The following is an 18,521-nucleotide window of genomic DNA, read 5'->3' on the forward strand; positions in this document are numbered from 1 at the left end:
ACAACCGCCCGAAGGACGAATGGGGCGACGACACGTGTTCCCGGAACCTCCCATGAGGCCCCAGGTCTTAGGCTCTGGCACCCCTATGTGCCCGCTGAGGTCCAGTGCTGAACTCCTCTGCTTCCGGATTGCCCTGTAACTCCGCCACAGCCCGGCCGGCGGCAACCGTCGCCGCCCGGGCCCCCCACTTCTTAGCTTCCTTCCTACCTGCAACCTATATATGTATGTCTATCAACTAACCTTTCTCAGTAGCAGTGAATCACATAACCGGACTGCTTCCTGCTGGACAGAGGAAAGGTTTTTTGCAGAGAACCTATCCCTGCAAAATTAGGCCGAAGCTGTTACCCAAAACATTCTTGCCGGCCAAGGCCACTCAAGCTGACATAGGACTTTGTAGATCCTACGCTGTGCACACTTTATTTACATAAGATGAGGGGTTAAAGCTATCCTTCTGTGCTAGGAAGTTTTGCAGCTGAGTTCCATAAGGATCATACTCCGACCCCCGTGGGAAGCTTGTAGCACACCCTGTCATCTCTAACATAACTGAGATATGCGGCATAACCTTCATCTTAAACGTAGTGCCTGCACAGGCCTCTCACTTATTCCAAGGAAAACGGCATTAGAAGGCCCAAGATATCTGTCAGCCACGAGAGCCCGGGGCGTCATGTACTCCTGCTGCACTCGGGCCTCGTACACATACAACTGCCAACAACGCTTGCTTGATTCCTGTTAAACAGACATATTCGCCGGCCAAGGCCCAGACACAATTGCTTCAGGGTGAGGCTGGCGTACACTGTGCTTTAATTTAAACGCTTGAGATTTTATACTCTAACAATACAGGCGAATATTGTAATGATAAATACCAAAGTATTATCATAGATAACTGGTGAGGTGTACCTCCATTAGATATAACAGGATTGAAAGAAAGCATCAGGCCCCAGCTCACATTAGGAGGAGCTCCCTGAGAATCTAAGGATACTCCAGTATACTCACGAGGCTGTTCGGCAACAGGCCAAGGGGAGCCCAACCACACATAAACGTGTTTGTGATGCCGCTCGACCCAATCCTGAAAGAAACACACGGAGCACAGCCACCCCCCCTCTGAGTGAAACAAGCAAAAGGGGTGAAAAATTACCAGACAGAACAGTCAGATCCCCCGCCAAAGCTGGGAAAAATGTGAGGGCCACTTCCCAATGAGCGCCCCAGGCAAATTGCCCCGACGGCAAGTATGAAAATTGTATAATTGAAGGTGGCCAGGAAGTTATCGCACAGCAGTGAAGGCTGCGAAAAGGCTGATAAGAGCAATACCAATAGCTCAATATACAGGAGTGTCCAGCATTAAATGAACCTCCGTGTACACCTAGGAAGAGACCGCATGGTGTCCGAGGGGATTTACAGGTCCAAGCTGGCCTCCCGTCTGCTCGGGCAAGGACGCCTTCACACTCCGTTACTCATAGTGAGGCTGCCTGAGTCAGCATGCTTAGCCCCAGACAGCGCTGCTTACCGACAACAGATGCAATAATGCCCAGTCCAGCAGCACCAGCCCCGACACTACAATGTACACATCTCATATGCTGTGCAGCTATTCTAGAGGCAACAGGCAGGACCAACACTGCCCCCCACACGCAGCGGTCAGGCTAGTCGTGCAGTACGAGCACTAGGAAGCCCCCCAATCTATGCTCCAGGAGTGGGAGTGGCGCCTACTAGCGTCCCACCCGCGACTGATACAAAGGGAAGCGTCGCAAAACTAAGGCAGGATACACATGCCCCGTCTGGTAACGACCCTTGCGCCTAGGAGTGTGCGTAGAAGACCCTGCTGCACACGTATAAATTACGGTTCTCCTTTAGCATGGAAGGGTGCTTCAGTGGTTACCTTGTGAATTGGGTCTGCCATGTACGGAGAATCTCCCTCTGCCTGCGGAGGGGACTCTCTTGTGACTGGTACGCGTCAATACACTATGCCACACTGGTAGCTACCCACTGCCATAACTTCAGTTTATGCGCCCACGAGCTGAACTCTGCCCATGCGCCCTAGACGGGTCATCCGCACACCCGCGCCCAATTCTGCCAAGACACTACAATTCTGTCCGACCCAGAGACACCTCTCCCAAAACAACACCGTCCTTGTGCTATTCAGGTCCTGGAATACACAGACACAGATCTGTCAGAGCACTACCACCCTTCAGCCGTGCCTACTGATAATCTGCAATAAATTAAATAACAAGAGGACTGCCAAAAGAGCCGTGAGCGCAGCCTTCTCAAGCTACACTAACTTATACGAAGTGGCTTAAGTTTGATACTTTGGTTAAACAAGTCAAACCACCACCGGACTAAACGGGAAAACAGGCGGAGGCGTTGCTCTTATCGCCCGGTCTGATTTCCAGTTTCAAGTCCTCCCTTCTCCCTCCCTGGTCGGAATCGACTATTTGGTGGTCCGCTCTTCCTCCCTTTCCCCCCATCTAGCCATAGTGCTTGTCTATCGCCCTCCTCAACTAACTCCTTCTTTTCTCCCGGCCTTTCAAGACCTACTCGGCACCCTATCGGTCAACTATGCCTCGGTTTTAGTCCTCGGGGACTTTAATTATTGGCCTTCGGACCCTAAGGAGTGCGTGTCATCCAAGGAATTTTCAGAAACCCTTCTTTCTCTCAATTTTGTTTCTTTTGTCCACTCCCCTACTCATATTCACGGGCACATTCTTGACCAGGTCTGGTCCCTTAACTGTTCCCTCTCCACGTTGGTGATTGCCCCCTGCACTTGGTCCGATCACTTTATCATTTCGTTTTCCCTTAGTCTCTTAGTAGCTAAGACCCCTATGTACATCAAAAATTCCTGGGCCCGTAACTGGGGTAAGGTCAACTTGCCTGATCTCTCGACCGCACTCCTGGCCTCTCTTCCCCTTCTATCAGGACTAGATTCCGCAGCCCAAGCATCAGCCATTGATTCATGGCTCACGCAGGGAAGCGATTGTTTAGCTCCTCTCCGGTGTACCTCAATTAGGCGCCCTAAAGACGCCAATCGGTGCTTCAACACCGAGCTGAAGGAATTGAAGCTCACCGTTCGAAGGGCCGAACGCAAGTGGAGACTGGATTACTCTTCGAACACCAGGACCCACTACGTTCACCTCCTGGGGACCTATAAGCGAAAAATCATTGAGGCCAAGAAAGCATATTTCTCGGCGAAAATCTTAGCGGCCGAGAATCAACCAAAGGAGATTTTTACCATCACCCATGATTTGGCGTTCTCGTACCGGACCACACTCAAGCCCCCCCCCCTCCCAGAAACTCTGCGACTCATTGAACCTGTACTTTGTCGATAAAATCACGACTATCAAATCCAATATCCCTCCGCCTTCTCCCTCCTTTGTTGACCCCCTCCTTCACCCGTCCCCAGCTACCTTTACTTCCTTTCCCCCACTTTCTGAAGAACTCTCTTGTCCCTTCTCCCTAAAATTAAGTCCGGTTCCCCATCTGATATATGCCCGGCTCATATTCTACGGCAGATTTACACTGCCTGTCCGTCGCCCCCTCTGGGCTTCCTTAACGATTCACTAGCCTGAGGGGTTGTTACTCCTTCGTTGAAAGCCGCTTCCATTGTTCCCATCTTGAAGAAGCCGGGAGCCGACCCTTCTGTGATGGCTAACTATCGCCCCATCTCCCTTCTCCCTTTTTTGGCGAAGGTGCTGGAGCGGCACGTGACATCTGCTCTCAGCGCCTTCGCCGAGGAGAACGGGAGGTTGGCCCCTTGTCAGGCGGGTTTTCGGCCAAGGCACTCAACCGAGTCAGTGGTGGTGTCAGTATCAGACACCCTCAGAGAGGGTATGGACTCCGGTAGACCTCAGGCGCTGGTCCTTCTTGACTTGTCCGCCGCCTTTGACACGGTGGACCATTCCATCTTGCTTTCCCGTGTCAAGGCGGCGGGCGTAGGAGGATCAGCCCTCATCTGGCTCTCGTCCTTTCTGAGGGACCGGACCCAGGCGGTCCATCTTGGGGAGTTTTCAGCTACCCCCTGCCAGGTCCAGTGCGGTGTCCCCCAGGGTTCTTCTCTTTCTCCTTTACTTTTCAATCTTTATATCGCTCCGCTCATCTTTTCTCTACAGCACCTGGAGGTCTCGGTATTTAATTATGCCGATGACCTCCAGCTCATTTTCAATCTCTCTTCTAATTCTGACTCTATTTCTAATTTCCAATCTACCCTATCTTTCATCAGGGACTGGATGAACCTCAACCACCTGAAACTCAATCCCGATAAAACGGAACTTATGGTGACGGGTGGTTGCTCCAGTCCCTGGAATTCACTCTTCTGGCCCCCCTCCTTTGGTTCCCCTCCTACTCCGGTTTCCTCTGTTAAGACTCTTGGTATCAAGCTCAACAATCAACTCACCATGCACTCCCAGATTGGTTCTGTGGTTTCTTCTTGCTTCCTTACTCTCCGCACCATTGGTTCTATCTCCCGCTTCTTTTCCTTCCCTGCACTCAAGCTAATTATGTCCGCACTGGTCCTGTCCCGCCTGGACTACGGGAACATTCTGTACAATGGTATCCCTCAGTACAGCCTTCGTAAATTGCAATTAGTGCAAAACCAGGCTGCCCGTCTCGCCTTTGGTCTCCCCAAATTCCACCACTCCTCCCCTCTCCTGAAAACCCTTCACTGGCTCCCGGTGCGGGAACGTGCCTTGTTTAAACTAGGCTGCGTGGTGTTCCAGGCCAGGACTGGCCTGGCCCCCCTATTCATATCATCGGCCATCAAGGCTTATGTCCCTGGCAGAGACCTTCGATCCTCAGCCCAACTCCTCCTAGCTGTGCCCCGCTTCCGGAAAAAGAAACAGGGTGGCTCGAAATTTTCTTTTCTTGCCCCCTTGTTTTGGAACTCTCTCCCTTTTTACCTTAGGTCCCTCACTGATTATTCCGCCTTCCGCAAAGCCTTGAAGACCTTCTTATTCCCTCAGGCTCTTCCCTAGGTTTTTGTCCAGTTTCCATTCGCTGCCTCAGTGACTGTCCCCGCTCAGTGGGCTGTCTTCGACTTTAGCGCCAAGAAACCGTTTAGGTGTATGTTGCACTCAATAAATATTTTTAAACTTACCATTACCAAGCAGCACTTCTGGTCAGCATTGAACCAATACCTATCAATGCAGCAGGTGTAATGGCACTGCTACCGTGAGGCTTCTTTCCGTTACACTCTATATTGTTCGAGTTAATAAAAGCCATGACAATAATCCGTCAACAGCAGATAAAACAATGTTGCATAGTACTGGCAGTCTTACAACAAAACCTTCAGTCCCATAGTTCCTGTTTGCATGTGGGTCATGGCACCCTTGCTATGCCTCTTACGATAAGGTACATCATGCTCTTCGGTGTGTCTCCCTTAATCTACTGACCAATTTTGCACCCTTAATCCCTGTGCCCAAGCACGCACCAAATCTTTTATATAAACCCCAAAGTAGCACAATCGAAGGATGCCTAGTGGCCCTCGTGCAGGTTATAACACCTCTCTACTCTAAAGGCGAATGGACAAGCAGGATCTGTTGGTGCATGATAAAGGAGAGGCGGCAAGGGTGCCTCTGAGTCGTAGCAAAGAGGACCCAGACTGAAGACAAACGCCATACTGCGGCGACATGCGCAGGCATGGATAGGTCGAGGAGAATAGAAACGATGAAATGAGGCGTGTAGGTGTCGGGAGTGCCTGCCCTACGCTGTACATGATCGGCCCAACATAGACGCCAAACACCTAAAAAGTGGCTGGTAGTAAACACATTTAGTACAGTAATACCACCCTGTTTGTGGCCTGCATACATTCTGTCATGGCAGTCGCCGCACTTACATGTTTTGCGGCAATGTTAAATGTGGTCCAATGATACGCTCCAAATGGCCTAACAAATTGCGCAGGAGCAGTTGTCCATACATATACATGTACACAGAGCGCCCGACTACGCGTCTATCCTGGACCGAGCAGTCATACCTAGGTCTGCTGTGCACTCAAGACCCATTGCTCGGCACCTCTCCAGCGGGTGACAGGTGCTCATTCCCATGTACACTGAGCCCTCACACAGTGTCTGCTCCATACAACTCTTCTGCATGGCCACTCATTTACATGCCACATACCACGCCATGCAGGGTTGGTATTGGTATTGGTAATTACACTTATATAGCGCATAACTACCTGGGGGCCTCGCAGCGCTTTGACTGAAAATAGGTGGCGAACTCATGGCGACTTAACAAAACTTTGCAAACAGGTAAGTTTTTAAGGCCTTTCTAAAGGGCAGAAGGTTGTTAGTTTCTCGAAGGGCCAAGGGGAGGGAGTTCCAAAGCCTGGCCGCAGTAAAAGAAAAAGATCGGCCACCCCAGCGAGCTTTGTTTAATTTTGTGGTGGTTACCAGTTGCAAGGAGCCGGAGCGTAAAGCTCTAGACGGTAAATAAGGAGTGGCTATAGAGTGTAGAATAACTGGGCCGGTACGGTGAAAGGCTTTGTGCATAATGCACATGGCCTTGAACTGTATTCTTGCTGCAACTGGAAGCCAGTGAAGCTCTTTGAGAGCCTTCTTGGCTGACTGCCAACGAGGAATGTTGTACAGTAGGCGAGCAGCACAGTTCTGTGTGACCTGAAGCCTGTACGTTGCTGCTGTTGAAGCTCCCATGTACAGGGCATTCCCATAATCCAGGCGGGAAAGGACGAGGGCTTGAACCATGGTCCTCCTGGCCTGGAAAGGGAGAAGGGGGAGCACCCTACGAAGCATTTTCAGCAGCCCAATACACGTGGAGGCAGTTTTGGTTGCTTGAGCTGAAAAATCAAGCGCCTTGTCCAGCCAAACTCCCAGGCTCTTAATCTGGGGTTTAGGGGGGGGAGGCGGACCAAGGGATGAAGGCCAGATGGAAGATAGCGCCGATGGAGGGGAATTGCCCAGCAACATGATGTCAGTTTTCTCTCCATTTAGTTTTAAGTGGGAGGAATGCATCCATCTGGCAACAGCCTCTAGACAGGGGCCTAAAGTGGAGGATGATCCCGCGGGGTGGTCCAGAGAGACCACCAGTTGGGTGTCATCTGCGTAGGTGACAATACGCACCCCAAAGGGAAGAACAATCCTCTCTAGCGGCTCCATATAGGCGTTAAAAAGGGTCGGGCTCAGAGAGGAGCCCTGAGGAACTCCACAGCTAAGAGGGTGTTTGGGGGAAAGCGACTCGCCCTCAAACACCTGGAAGAATCTATTATCCAGGAAGGAGGTAAGCCATTCCAGAGCCGCGCCCGACACGCCCAAACCACTTAGTCGATGTAGTAGAGTAGAGTGGTTGACCGTGTCGAACGCGGCGCTGAGATCGAGTAAAATGATGGCAGCTTTACCTCCCTGGTCCAGCACGGCTCTAGCTTCCTCAGTTACTGCTAGAAGGGCAGATTTGGTTCCGTGCAAAGGACGGAACCCTGTCTGGGAGGTACGGAGAATGCCGTTCGATTCGAAATAGTCCACTAGGACATTGTTGACATGCCTCTCAAGTAACTTGCTCATCCAAGGAAGCAATGAGATGGGTCGGAAGTTGACTAGGTTGTTCTGGTCAAGCGACGGCTTTTTCAACAGCGCTTTGACCATCGCACACTTCCAGGAGGGCGGGACAGTATTTGAGGTAATGGAGGCATTAAGGACGTCCAAGATGACCGGACGAATAACGTCCATAGCCTTATTGAGGACCTGGGGGGGTGCATGGTCTGTGGGGGATCCCGAGGTAGTCTTAGGGATCAACCTATTTAGTGAGGTAGGGTCTAGGAGTGGAAAGTTTTCAAGTTTACAAAGTGTGGGGAAGTCAGGGGCGAGTGGAGAAATAGGATCAGTGTTACCCTCTCCAGGAGTAAATGACGAGTAGATAGTCTGAATTTTCTGGTAGAAGAAAGTAGCAAGATTGTTACACCGGGTTTGCACACCCTCAGATGAGGGAGGCTCTGGAGGGGGGGAGATTAAGGACTTGGCGATTTTAAAGATTTCCCTAGGCGCATTGGCAGCCATATTAATTTTTTCCTCGTAGAAGCGAGATTGTGTGATATTAATTTCCTTTTTGTAGAGTCTAATGGCGGCTCTGTATTCGGCCCTCTTTTGTTGGGAGTGGTCCTGCCTCCAGGCTCGCTCCAGTTGACGACTGGTTTGCTTCATGGTTCTGAGAGAGGATGTGTACCAGGGAGCGACCTTGGCTCTTATAGTAGGTTTTAGGGGAGTAAGGGGGAGGACTTGATCCAGGGTACTGGAAATCCATTTATTGAAATTAATCGTGGCTACCGTAGGGTTGGTGGATAGCTGGGGAGGGTTATTAATAAGAGCAAGTTCCCAATCAGGAACTGAAAGAGAGGGCCTGAGAGGGTTCAGGTATATTGCACATCCCCTACAACATACACTCAGTCACATGATCACATTGGACATGGAGTGGACGGGTTGCTCTAGTAAACATCCCATGAAAATTAGCACTCCAATCCCACATGTAGTTTATCCACATCATACCTTGTGTGTATGCTGGTGGCCTGAGTTCTGCCCCTCCCCTGTACCGGAGCAAACTGTTGTGTGTACCTATTGTCCACCTCATGCACTAGCATTTGGATGGCTGGTGTATCGCACATGTCTAGGGACAGGATAAAAGGTGCATGTACATCCCATCACCTCATGCAGTGTAGCATCCCGCCAGACTGAAATAACAACCTCATCGTCCTGGCACCCCGGAAACTGTACACATTGGCCACATCATACCGTTCTCGCTTGCTGCTTGCCTGATGGTCACACCTCACTTGCACAGGGACACCCAGTTAGTATACCCAAAACGGTATCATGCAGAATACACTGGCGGATGTCCTGATGTAACACACACCCTTCATACGCCGGTACTCAGTCCCGTGTACATACAGAGTTTATCATCTACCCTTATATGCAGGCGCTTGGTCCCATGTATATACTGAGTATATTATGCATAGTTGGCATGCTGCTGGCCTGGATGCCCCACACGCACTGAAGCACTTCCAAGTGTTTGCACTCGTTCTCAACCAAGGCGCAAAGCATAGAAACACACCCCAGCGCTCACCTAAATTACAACTGCTTCCACACGGCAATCTGTCTCCCCCAGCTATGTATATAGCGCGCCCCCAGGACGCGTTCTAAGCTGGGAAAAGGCAGCCCGGCACGAAGTACAAACCGGTCCGAAAATAATTCCCAATAACTTCATACAGCCCCAAAGCTGGAGACCGGACCAGGAGAGCATCACTATGCCGTGCTAAGAAGGTGGGCCTAGGATTCGGAGTGAAGCCCCCACAAGGGATATGTTAAAACACGGAGCCCGCAAGGTTGCCCTGGATAGCAGAGCCAAAGGAATAGAAAAACCCTTTATACCGTTTAGCCACAGGTCGCGAACGCTGCCCTTTGAGTCCAGACTCCTCGGAGCTAACCAGCTGTGTGCCGAGGCGGTCACCCTAGGCGCGAGGAAAATGACTATAAAAACCGGAGCGAGAGGCACGGCTTCGCGGGCCGGCGTACGAGCCAAAGGCCTGGGGGTATGCCAACACTCATCGGCCCTGACAGCGTTAACCAGCATGCCAATTGGCGCGCGTGCGCCACAACGCCACATCCAGACCAACGTGTGCCGTCGTGAACCCGGAAAGGCCCCCAGACCGTGGGGTGCGAGGGCTGAAGGCAGCTTCGTGACCGGCAGGGGAGCAGCTGGAAAATGGCCGAAGTTGGAATCGCAGAACGCGGCACGAAAGCCAGCAAAAGCAAAAGCCGGCGAGAATCGTGTGGGCTTCGTGACCCGCAGGGGAGCAGCTGGAAAATGGCCAAAAGGGGGAGTCACATAACGCGGCACAAAAAGCAGCAACCCAGTAAGCGAAGGCCGTCAAGAAATCTCTCGAGCGAAAGCTATTCTCTCCGCTCATGGTGTTGCCGAGTTGCGCGGCCCAAGGCCGATCCGTGCCCCCGTAGCACAGAGTGCATGTCTTAGGGGGGGCGAACACACATATGCCACCACGCATACACCAGACTGACAGAAGGGGCAACAGGCGACTCCGCGAGACAGCAGCCTGAACGAATGCATACAAACTAGCGATGTCAATACAACCTATATATCCCCCACGATAGATGTAAACGACATCCCGCCAACAAAATGGCCGCAAATGGGCACCATAACCTATGTGCGCTGTACATCCCGCCAACAAAATGGGCGCCATAACCCAAGTGCGCTGCACATCCCGCCAACAAAATGGCCGCAAACGGGCGCCATAGCCTATGTGCGCTGTCCATCCCGCCAACAAAATGGGCGCCATAACCCAAGTGCGCTGGACATCCCGCCAACAAAATGGGCGCCATAACCCAAGTGCGCTGGACATCCCACCAACAAAATGGCCGCAAACGGGCGCCATAACCCACGTGCGCCGCATTTGTGTCACATGCATAATAACAGTCTGCAAACCAAACACCTTGCTTACTGATAAATGGGTCAGAAATGTTACAATTTACAGCACTGAAACCTTTTTCCATAGTCTTCCTGAAATTTCTTCGCTATGCACAAACAGCTTGTCACTGCTTCACCAGAAGAAATCCGCCCACACTGAAAGAGGCTGCTACACTGCATGAGGTTGCTAACAATGTAACGTACTCCGCGGTCTAACTGACTACACTGACGGGCCCTTCAAGTACTGTCCAGGGTAAGAGGTACGCAGCATAATTTGTGCCTGAAAACTAAAGGGAAAACCCATAGAAATCGCCCATTCATATTCTCTGACACAAAGGGGGGGGAAGGTGAAGGAAAATTATGAGGGTGACATATAGATCTCTTTTCCCTCCTGAGACTAACATATGTACCAAACAAATGAAGAACAATTATCATTAAAACGCGTTATATGGAGCCACCTTCGTTATTTAAGGCATGGGGATTTAGGCGTGGTTTCCGAGACTAGAAACGGTTCCCCAGATTGGAGGGCAGACGTTCTTGTCGTTAGGCCATCTCCTCTCATTGCGTAAGTTCACAAGCGTCAGTTACCCTGAAACCTGACCCGCCTCAAGCCTCTCGGACCGGGTGTCAAAGTAGTTTGCATTCTGACTTGTTCTAGCCTCTAAACCACCTTCCATGGCAGCAGAATGACAAGATCAGCCGATTCAGCCCTGGCCTGCCCCGAGGTCACGAGACGCCGAACAATAACGAGAAAGAAAGAGATTCGTTATGTGGGGGGGGGATTCACATACAGATTACTTTGGGAGGGAGGGCGAGGGGTGAGAGAAAAGTAGACCAAAAGTTGTTTGTGTGTGTAAAAGGCCGCTTTATTAAGACACAGGTGCACATTACAAACACAAACCTTGGCAACGCCTTACAAAACTAAACCTCACTAAATAAATAAATAACTACAAACTCAGCCCCCCGAACCCTCCCCCACCCCTAAAACATTTGAGCCCTCCCGCTCCCAACAATACATCAATAACAATATAACAGCATTATAACATTACGTCATCAATAAAACATTACATCATCAATAAAACATTTCGTCATTAAACAAACATACGTCATCGTTAAAACTTTATTCGTCAAACCACAATTGCAATAACAACGGTCAGGTCCTCCATAACCATAAACCCTGCCTGACCCTGCACTCCTGCAGATACCCCCCTCACAAAACTGAACGGTCAAACCATGACCAACATACCCCAGCACTTGTCAAAGAAATACTCGAACTAATACTCAAACAGCAATCTGCCTAAAACCGTAATGATACCCAAAAACACCGCACAGCACCTGTGTCTAGCGACGGATACAAACACAAGAGAAAAACCCCTGCACACCGGTGGCCCACAAAACAGCCTTTTACTTAAAAAAGAAAATTGGAGCAAAACCCCCAACAATGGGAAAAAACTAGGCAGCGAGGGGAAAAAAGGAACATTTAAATCAAAAATTGAGGGAGGGAGGGTGGGACAAAAAAGCTATAAGCCCACCTAGCCACCAGGTCACCAAACCTAAAATGGTGGCTGGTAGGCAGTGGGAGGGAGGTTTATAATTGGGCTATTCTGGTCCTACTAGACCAGCCCAAATCTAGAAACTTCTGCTCACTCTTAAAGTGATACCCCTCGCAGCCCTCCCAAACCGCCCGGGGGAGGAGACCTCCCGGCGGTCGGCTCCCTCCCCCAAGCCCCCCTTGGGAGGGAGGGCGAGGGGTGAGAGAAAAGTAGACCAAAAGTTGTTTGTGTGTGTAAAAGGCCGCTTTATTAAGACACAGGTGCACATTACAAACACAAACCTTGGCAACGCCTTACAAAACTAAACCTCACTAAATAAATAAATAACTACAAACTCAGCCCCCCGAACCCTCCCCCACCCCTAAAACATTTGAGCCCTCCCGCTCCCAACAATACATCAATAACAATATAACAGCATTATAACATTACGTCATCAATAAAACATTACATCATCAATAAAACATTTCGTCATTAAACAAACATACGTCATCGTTAAAACTTTATTCGTCAAACCACAATTGCAATAACAACGGTCAGGTCCTCCATAACCATAAACCCTGCCTGACCCTGCACTCCTGCAGATACCCCCCTCACAAAACTGAACGGTCAAACCATGACCAACATACCCCAGCACTTGTCAAAGAAATACTCGAACTAATACTCAAACAGCAATCTGCCTAAAACCGTAATGATACCCAAAAACACCGCCACCCAGAAAGGTAGGCGGGGAAGACACGCCTTCCTTTCTGCCCCCCAACCGCGAAGCGAAAGAGAAACCAGAAAATCAGCGCTGCATGGCCAATGCCCGGGCTAACACCTCACGAATCTCCAACAAGTAAAGTTCCATTCCCACACGGGACAAATGAACTCCATCATCCCTAAAGAACTCAACAGACTCAAACTTAATGTCCCTGTGTGAAATCCTGCTGAAACCAAGGCTCCTACAGCAACGAGACACCTCCGAATTCACTTTCTTCCTAGCCCGATCGACAGCCCTGGGATTCACCGCTCCTCTCCATATCCTGCGAGGGATTAACTCTGTCCAAAAAACATGACACCCAGCCCACCGTTCCTTAATGAGGCCTAAATCTCGTTTCATAGCTCGCAGCAAGACTACACCTTTCGTTGCACATAGGTCATTTTCTCCCAAATGAATGACTAAAATATCCGGGCAGACACCGCCCACCATGTTGTTGTTCAAACAAGGGATCAACTCTCTCCAGAGCATCCCACCTTTACCCTTCCAAAGAACGTTAAACATTCGATCATTGAAACCAAGTAGATCTCCAAAGTAACTCCTCGCTGCCTGGACTCTGGCCCACTTGACAAAGGAATGCCCCACTATCCAGACCGTTACCACCGAGGAGCGAGGCCCAGCAACGGATCCTGAAAAAGAAAAGAGAGTTAGAATCCTGTGAAGGAGGATGACGCATGCGCCTCCTCCGCCGAGCTCCTCACATAACGCTGGAAACAGTTAGAAGACCAGCGCCCCAATCGCTTAATATCCCTTTCAGACCAATTTCTGTGAAAAGCTTCAGTGGCAGCACCTATTCTGAAAGAGTGAGTACCATAAATATTGCCATCGAGACCTATGTGCTGTAGCGCTTTGCGCAAAACCATACGTAATTGATAAGGTGTTACAGGGGTGCCATTGATATGTTGGAAAACCAGGACTTCATCGCCACCCCCACACAAGGAACGCCAGCGCCGCGCCAGCAGTAGAGGGCAAGTAAGCTTCGGAGCACATGCCTGTAACCATACACCTTTCCCCTTACCCGTCTGATCAGTTTTAGAACTGGCCAACCATACATGAACTCCCTCATCATAACAAAAAACGTCCTTCCAAAACAATCCACACTTATACTTTGAACCCAACAACTCCGATACCCTGAAAGCACCAAAAAACATGAAAGCCATCAACATTGAGAAAAGACATGCCTCAAAATCATCCGAACAAACTAAAGGCAAAACCGTAATTAACCTGGCAAGAACTTGCCAAGATATAGGGGCTCTGGATCTACCAACGTGCCCTTGCTCCCTGGCCCAGCCCTCAAGCATCCTTCTACCAATTTCCCCCGCAGATGGAGGATAGCCCCACCACAACTTCCCCATGAAAGCAATCCCCACCAGTTTCCCAGCAATGGTTACTTTGGTCAAACCCTTATCCATGAGGTCCAGTATAAAGTTGACCACATCATCCGACCGACTCGACAGATCCTCCCTTCTGACAGCACCAGATTCCAGAAATTCCTTCCACGCAAGGGAATACGCAGAACGCGTGGACACAGACAGAGAACCTACCACCAATTGAACGACCCGACCTCGCCGACGTGCCACAGATGACTCGGCATCGGAGTCGGGGATCTGTCCGCATCCCTCGCCAGTCCACGGAATCTCCCCCACTGTGAACGAGACAGAGCATCCGCAATGTCATTGTCCACGCCAGGAATGTGTAAAGCACGAAAATGAATATCGTGTTTCAAACAACCAAGAACAAAAACTCTCATAAGTTTCAACACTTGTTCGTCCCTGGCCGATTGGCGATTCACTATCTCCACCACCGCCATGTTATCCACACGAAACAGCACTTTCTTGTGCGCCAATTCCTCCCCCCACAGTGTCAAGGCGACCAATAAGGGGAACAGTTCCAGGAAAGTGATGCTGCGACCTCCATTCAACCATTCATCGGGCCAACGTTCCGCACACCATTTACCATTCCAAAAGAGCCCAAAACCATCACTGCCAGCAGCATCCGAAAACATTTGTACATCCCACTGAAAGTCAACCTCTCTGACCAAAGGAACACCATTGAAGGAGTTCAGGAAAAACTTCCACATTCTCAAATCCTCCTTGACACCAGCAGACAGACGAACACGATGGTGGGGCAAATGATGACCTGCCAAAGCCCTGCCCAGTCTCCTACAAAAGGTCCTGCCCGCTCTCACCACTCTGCAGGCAAAATTCAAATGACCCAAAAGCACTTGAATCTCTTTCACCAACACTTTTCTCTTTGACAACATCACATCCAGTAATTCAATCATGTTGACCCTTTTGTCCTCGGGCAGTCGAGCAGACATAACCACAGAGTCTATTTCAATACCCAAAAAGGAGAGGACAGTGGCAGGGCCCATTGTTTTCTCGGGAGCCAAAGGAACTCCCAAATCCTCCATGAGCCCTTGGAATGTGTCCAGAGCCTTCTGGCACTCCGCGGAGCCCGGGGATCCGACAAAGAAAAAATCATCGAGATAGTGTGTTACCAGGGTATGACCGGACTGATGGGAAAAATACCATTGCAGAAAAGTACTAAAACACTCGAACAAGGCACATGATATGGAGCAGCCCATCGGCAACGCCTTGTCCACGTACCATTTACCAGCGAACTGAATACCTAAAAGGCTCCAATCGTCCGGGTGAACAGGCAATAACCGAAAAGCAGACTTGATGTCACACTTAGCCATCTCAGCGGCTGCGCCCGCTGTCACAACAAGTGACATGGCCACGTCAACCGAAGAGTAAGAGACAGACACTGCCTCCGGGTCAATGAAATCATTAACAGACGACCCTTCAGGCCATGACAAATGTTGAATCAGCCGAAACTGTCCCGGTTCTTTCTTCGGGACAACTCCAACCGGTGAAACAATCAAGTTATGGATCGGCCAATCGTGAAACGGGCCAGCCATCCTCCCTTCATGTACCTCCTTATTAAGTTTGTCTTGTACCACTGTGGCATGTTCAGAAGCTGATTTTAAATTGGCAGACCACCTCCGTTCCCTAGAACCTAAGTAACCGAGTCGGAACCCAAACTGAAAACCTTCCAACAGTGTAACTTTTGCTGACTGATCTTCGAAACCATGGAGGGCAATACGCAGCCTTTCTAAATTAACTGGCGTACGAGCCCTTGGACCCAGCACCCTTAGCACCTCTGTATCCCCTTCCTCCTGAAAATTGTGAAGTCGTATTTGATGTTCCTGAAACCGTTTGCTTTCCATGTGTACTCTCCGATGGCTGATTGTCCCAACACTTGGACAACGGGTGTTTCCTACCACAACCTGAGCATTCATGTTTAAATTTACAATACTCCCTGGTACAGGAGCCCCTATTAAATTCCCAACAGAAACCAGACCCTGAGTGCAAGGTTGCAGTGGCCCCCACCCCTCCCCGGGTGGGCTTCCCCTGAAAGGGCCGATAAACTAACGGCAAACCACTGGCCGTAAAAATGGTTTTCCCCCCTGACGCCGACCCCATTGTGTGTTGCCACAAGTCATTATCCAGCTCCCCCCACTTAGCCTCCGGGTCCCAAGCCATCCTGGCCCTAAATTCCTCATCATATTGAGACCAAGCAAAACCACCCCCGGTGATCTGGGCCTTGCGAATGACGTCCATGTATTTAAAAAGGGACACGCTGCGCTCAGGGAACTTTTCGCAATATACACTGGCATAAATCAAAAATGCAGCTGTCCAGTTTTCAATAGTTAAAGGCACTCTGGGGCGTTTTGCCAGCTCAAACTCCTCCTCCTTAGACCCCTCTTTAGACCGGACTTCCCTGTGGAGTAGCTTCAGTAGTTCCACATACTCACCATTCCAAATTCGTTCCTTGGTACTTAACATGAGATGAGCACCTAACGGTTTCGTAACCCCCATGTAAGGCAGTTTCTTGATTTTTAATTCTTTACTGGCCACAGGCTCTTTAACCTTGCTGGAAGCACCAGCCATAACATCACCTACCACCTTGTTCGTAACGTCTACCACATCATCTGTACCAACTGCTGTGTCTTTTACATATCGACCTTTGACCAGACGGCCATCACCACTAATCACTTCGGTTTCACCACCTGTACCCACAGACACCATCGTAGGTTTGGCCTGTGTGGCTGATTGCTCACCTGGCAACAGAGAGACCACTCTCGATGGCTCCGCCCGTGTCTCCGAGGTCAATGCATCCGGTCTGCGAGGCGCCCTACTCGATGGGCCGTGCTCTCTTCTCCCTTGCACTTGACTTTGGACCACTGGAGCCTGTAACACACTAGAAGAAACATGAGAGGGCACCCCCCTTTCCGGATCCCGCACTTCACCTTCTTCAGGACTCTCTTCGTCGTAGTCCAACACCACTGAATCGACACTGGTGTGCAACAAATCACCACGGGTCTTACCCAACCCGGTATCAACCACCGTACATTTAAATGATTTTGAAACTCCAGGAGGGGGAGCAGACTGTACGCGCCCGTACCTCCCTGTGCGTTGACTCTGTAGCTCCTTAGCCGCCGGCAAGGCCTGCCACCTATACCTGCTACTCGTTGGGGCCAGCGGGGTCACGCCAGACCCTCGTGTGCTGGCCGCGGCGAGATCCCTCGGTGGAACAGAGAGGGCCGCGCTAGGCACTCTCCTCACTTCCCCTTGGCGTGATGGGACTGGACCGCGCCCTGCCAAGTCTGGACCTCCGCACCTATTCCTATCCTGAAAAGAAAAAGTTTGGACTGGTGTGCTAGGGTCCCTGAAAACAACACCTGAAACAGACCTAGGCCTCTGTAAATTAGCATCCACCATCGACCCCTGAAACCTCTCCAAAGAACGCCCCCTAATACAACTTCTTAAAGGCACTCCCCTAATCGGAGAGTCGCCTACCATCTCCTCACCATCACTCTCATCCAAGTGACCGCTCGCTGCCGCTGCAGAGGAAGACTGAAGAGGGGCCCCCGCACCCCCATCGTGGCCCTGCATATCCCTGTGAAAACCACGCTGTGCCAAACCAGCCGTACCAAAATGCTCCCATCCCGGAGAACCAAACATGATGAAAGGACCCCTAACATCCCCTTGACTAGGCCCCCCACTCACCTGCTTGGAAATCCCCTCACGCCCCAAAAACGTGCTCGAGACCCCCACAGCCCCTGAATACCTTACCACAGGAGGAGGAAACCTCACAAAATCGTCCAATCCCTCCCTTCCCAGGCCCCCCAACCCTGTGCCATGCTCAGGGCCCGTCCCACGACTCTCACAATGAACAGCTCCATGACCCCCTTGAAACACACTCCTGCCATCTCCCTGCAAATGATCACTCCCCTCCTGAAAACCAGGAAACATAAAACCCCTTGACCGAGAAGAATCCTGGACCACAACAGCGCCAGGCGTAAAACTACCTTCACCCATCTGTGCCCACTCACCCTCCCCCCTTGAACCCCCCCAACCGACAAAGCAGCCCCAACAGAAGAACCAGGGGTAGAAAATAATAAAGGGCTGCCAACATTACTACCTAAATTCCCCTGCATAGCCCCAACCTCATATGCAGAAAAAACTTGTCCAGCAATGGGCTCCAGACCCACCTGGCCTTCCAAACCCCCGGAAACAGGATGTCCAAAAACCAAATCCCCAGCAACATTGAGCCCTGGCGCAGGACGAGTAGAAGGTGTTAACAACAATCTAGCGCCTGTGTCCACCTCCAGCTGAGTCTCAGCCACAAAACGCTCCAAAACAGGCGAAGCAGACCGATCATGCTGCAGGGCACCCCCATGTCCCCCATCCAGCTGAACAGAACCCCTGCGTGCCCCACGTGCAGACCCAACGAGCACC

General features: G+C 50.7%; 1 protein-coding gene across 1 annotated transcript in view; it reads right to left on the reverse strand.

Moving 5' to 3' along the window:
* LOC144824337 (uncharacterized) overlaps positions 1–17,662 on the reverse strand; it is a 91,428-nt gene extending 73,766 nt beyond the window's left edge. The window contains exons 1-3 of the mRNA XM_078683455.1: positions 17,580–17,662; positions 16,841–17,304; positions 12,811–13,343 (exon numbers count right to left, since the gene is read on the reverse strand). Of these exons, the coding sequence (XP_078539581.1) occupies positions 12,811–13,343; positions 16,841–17,304; positions 17,580–17,662 (1,080 nt within the window). The remainder of the gene's footprint in view (positions 1–12,810; positions 13,344–16,840; positions 17,305–17,579) is intronic.
* Between the last annotated feature and the right edge of the window lie 859 nt (positions 17,663–18,521).

This window comes from Lissotriton helveticus, chromosome 3_1, assembly GCF_964261635.1.
Source record: "Lissotriton helveticus chromosome 3_1, aLisHel1.1, whole genome shotgun sequence".
NCBI classification, from domain to species: Eukaryota; Metazoa; Chordata; class Amphibia; order Caudata; family Salamandridae; genus Lissotriton; species Lissotriton helveticus.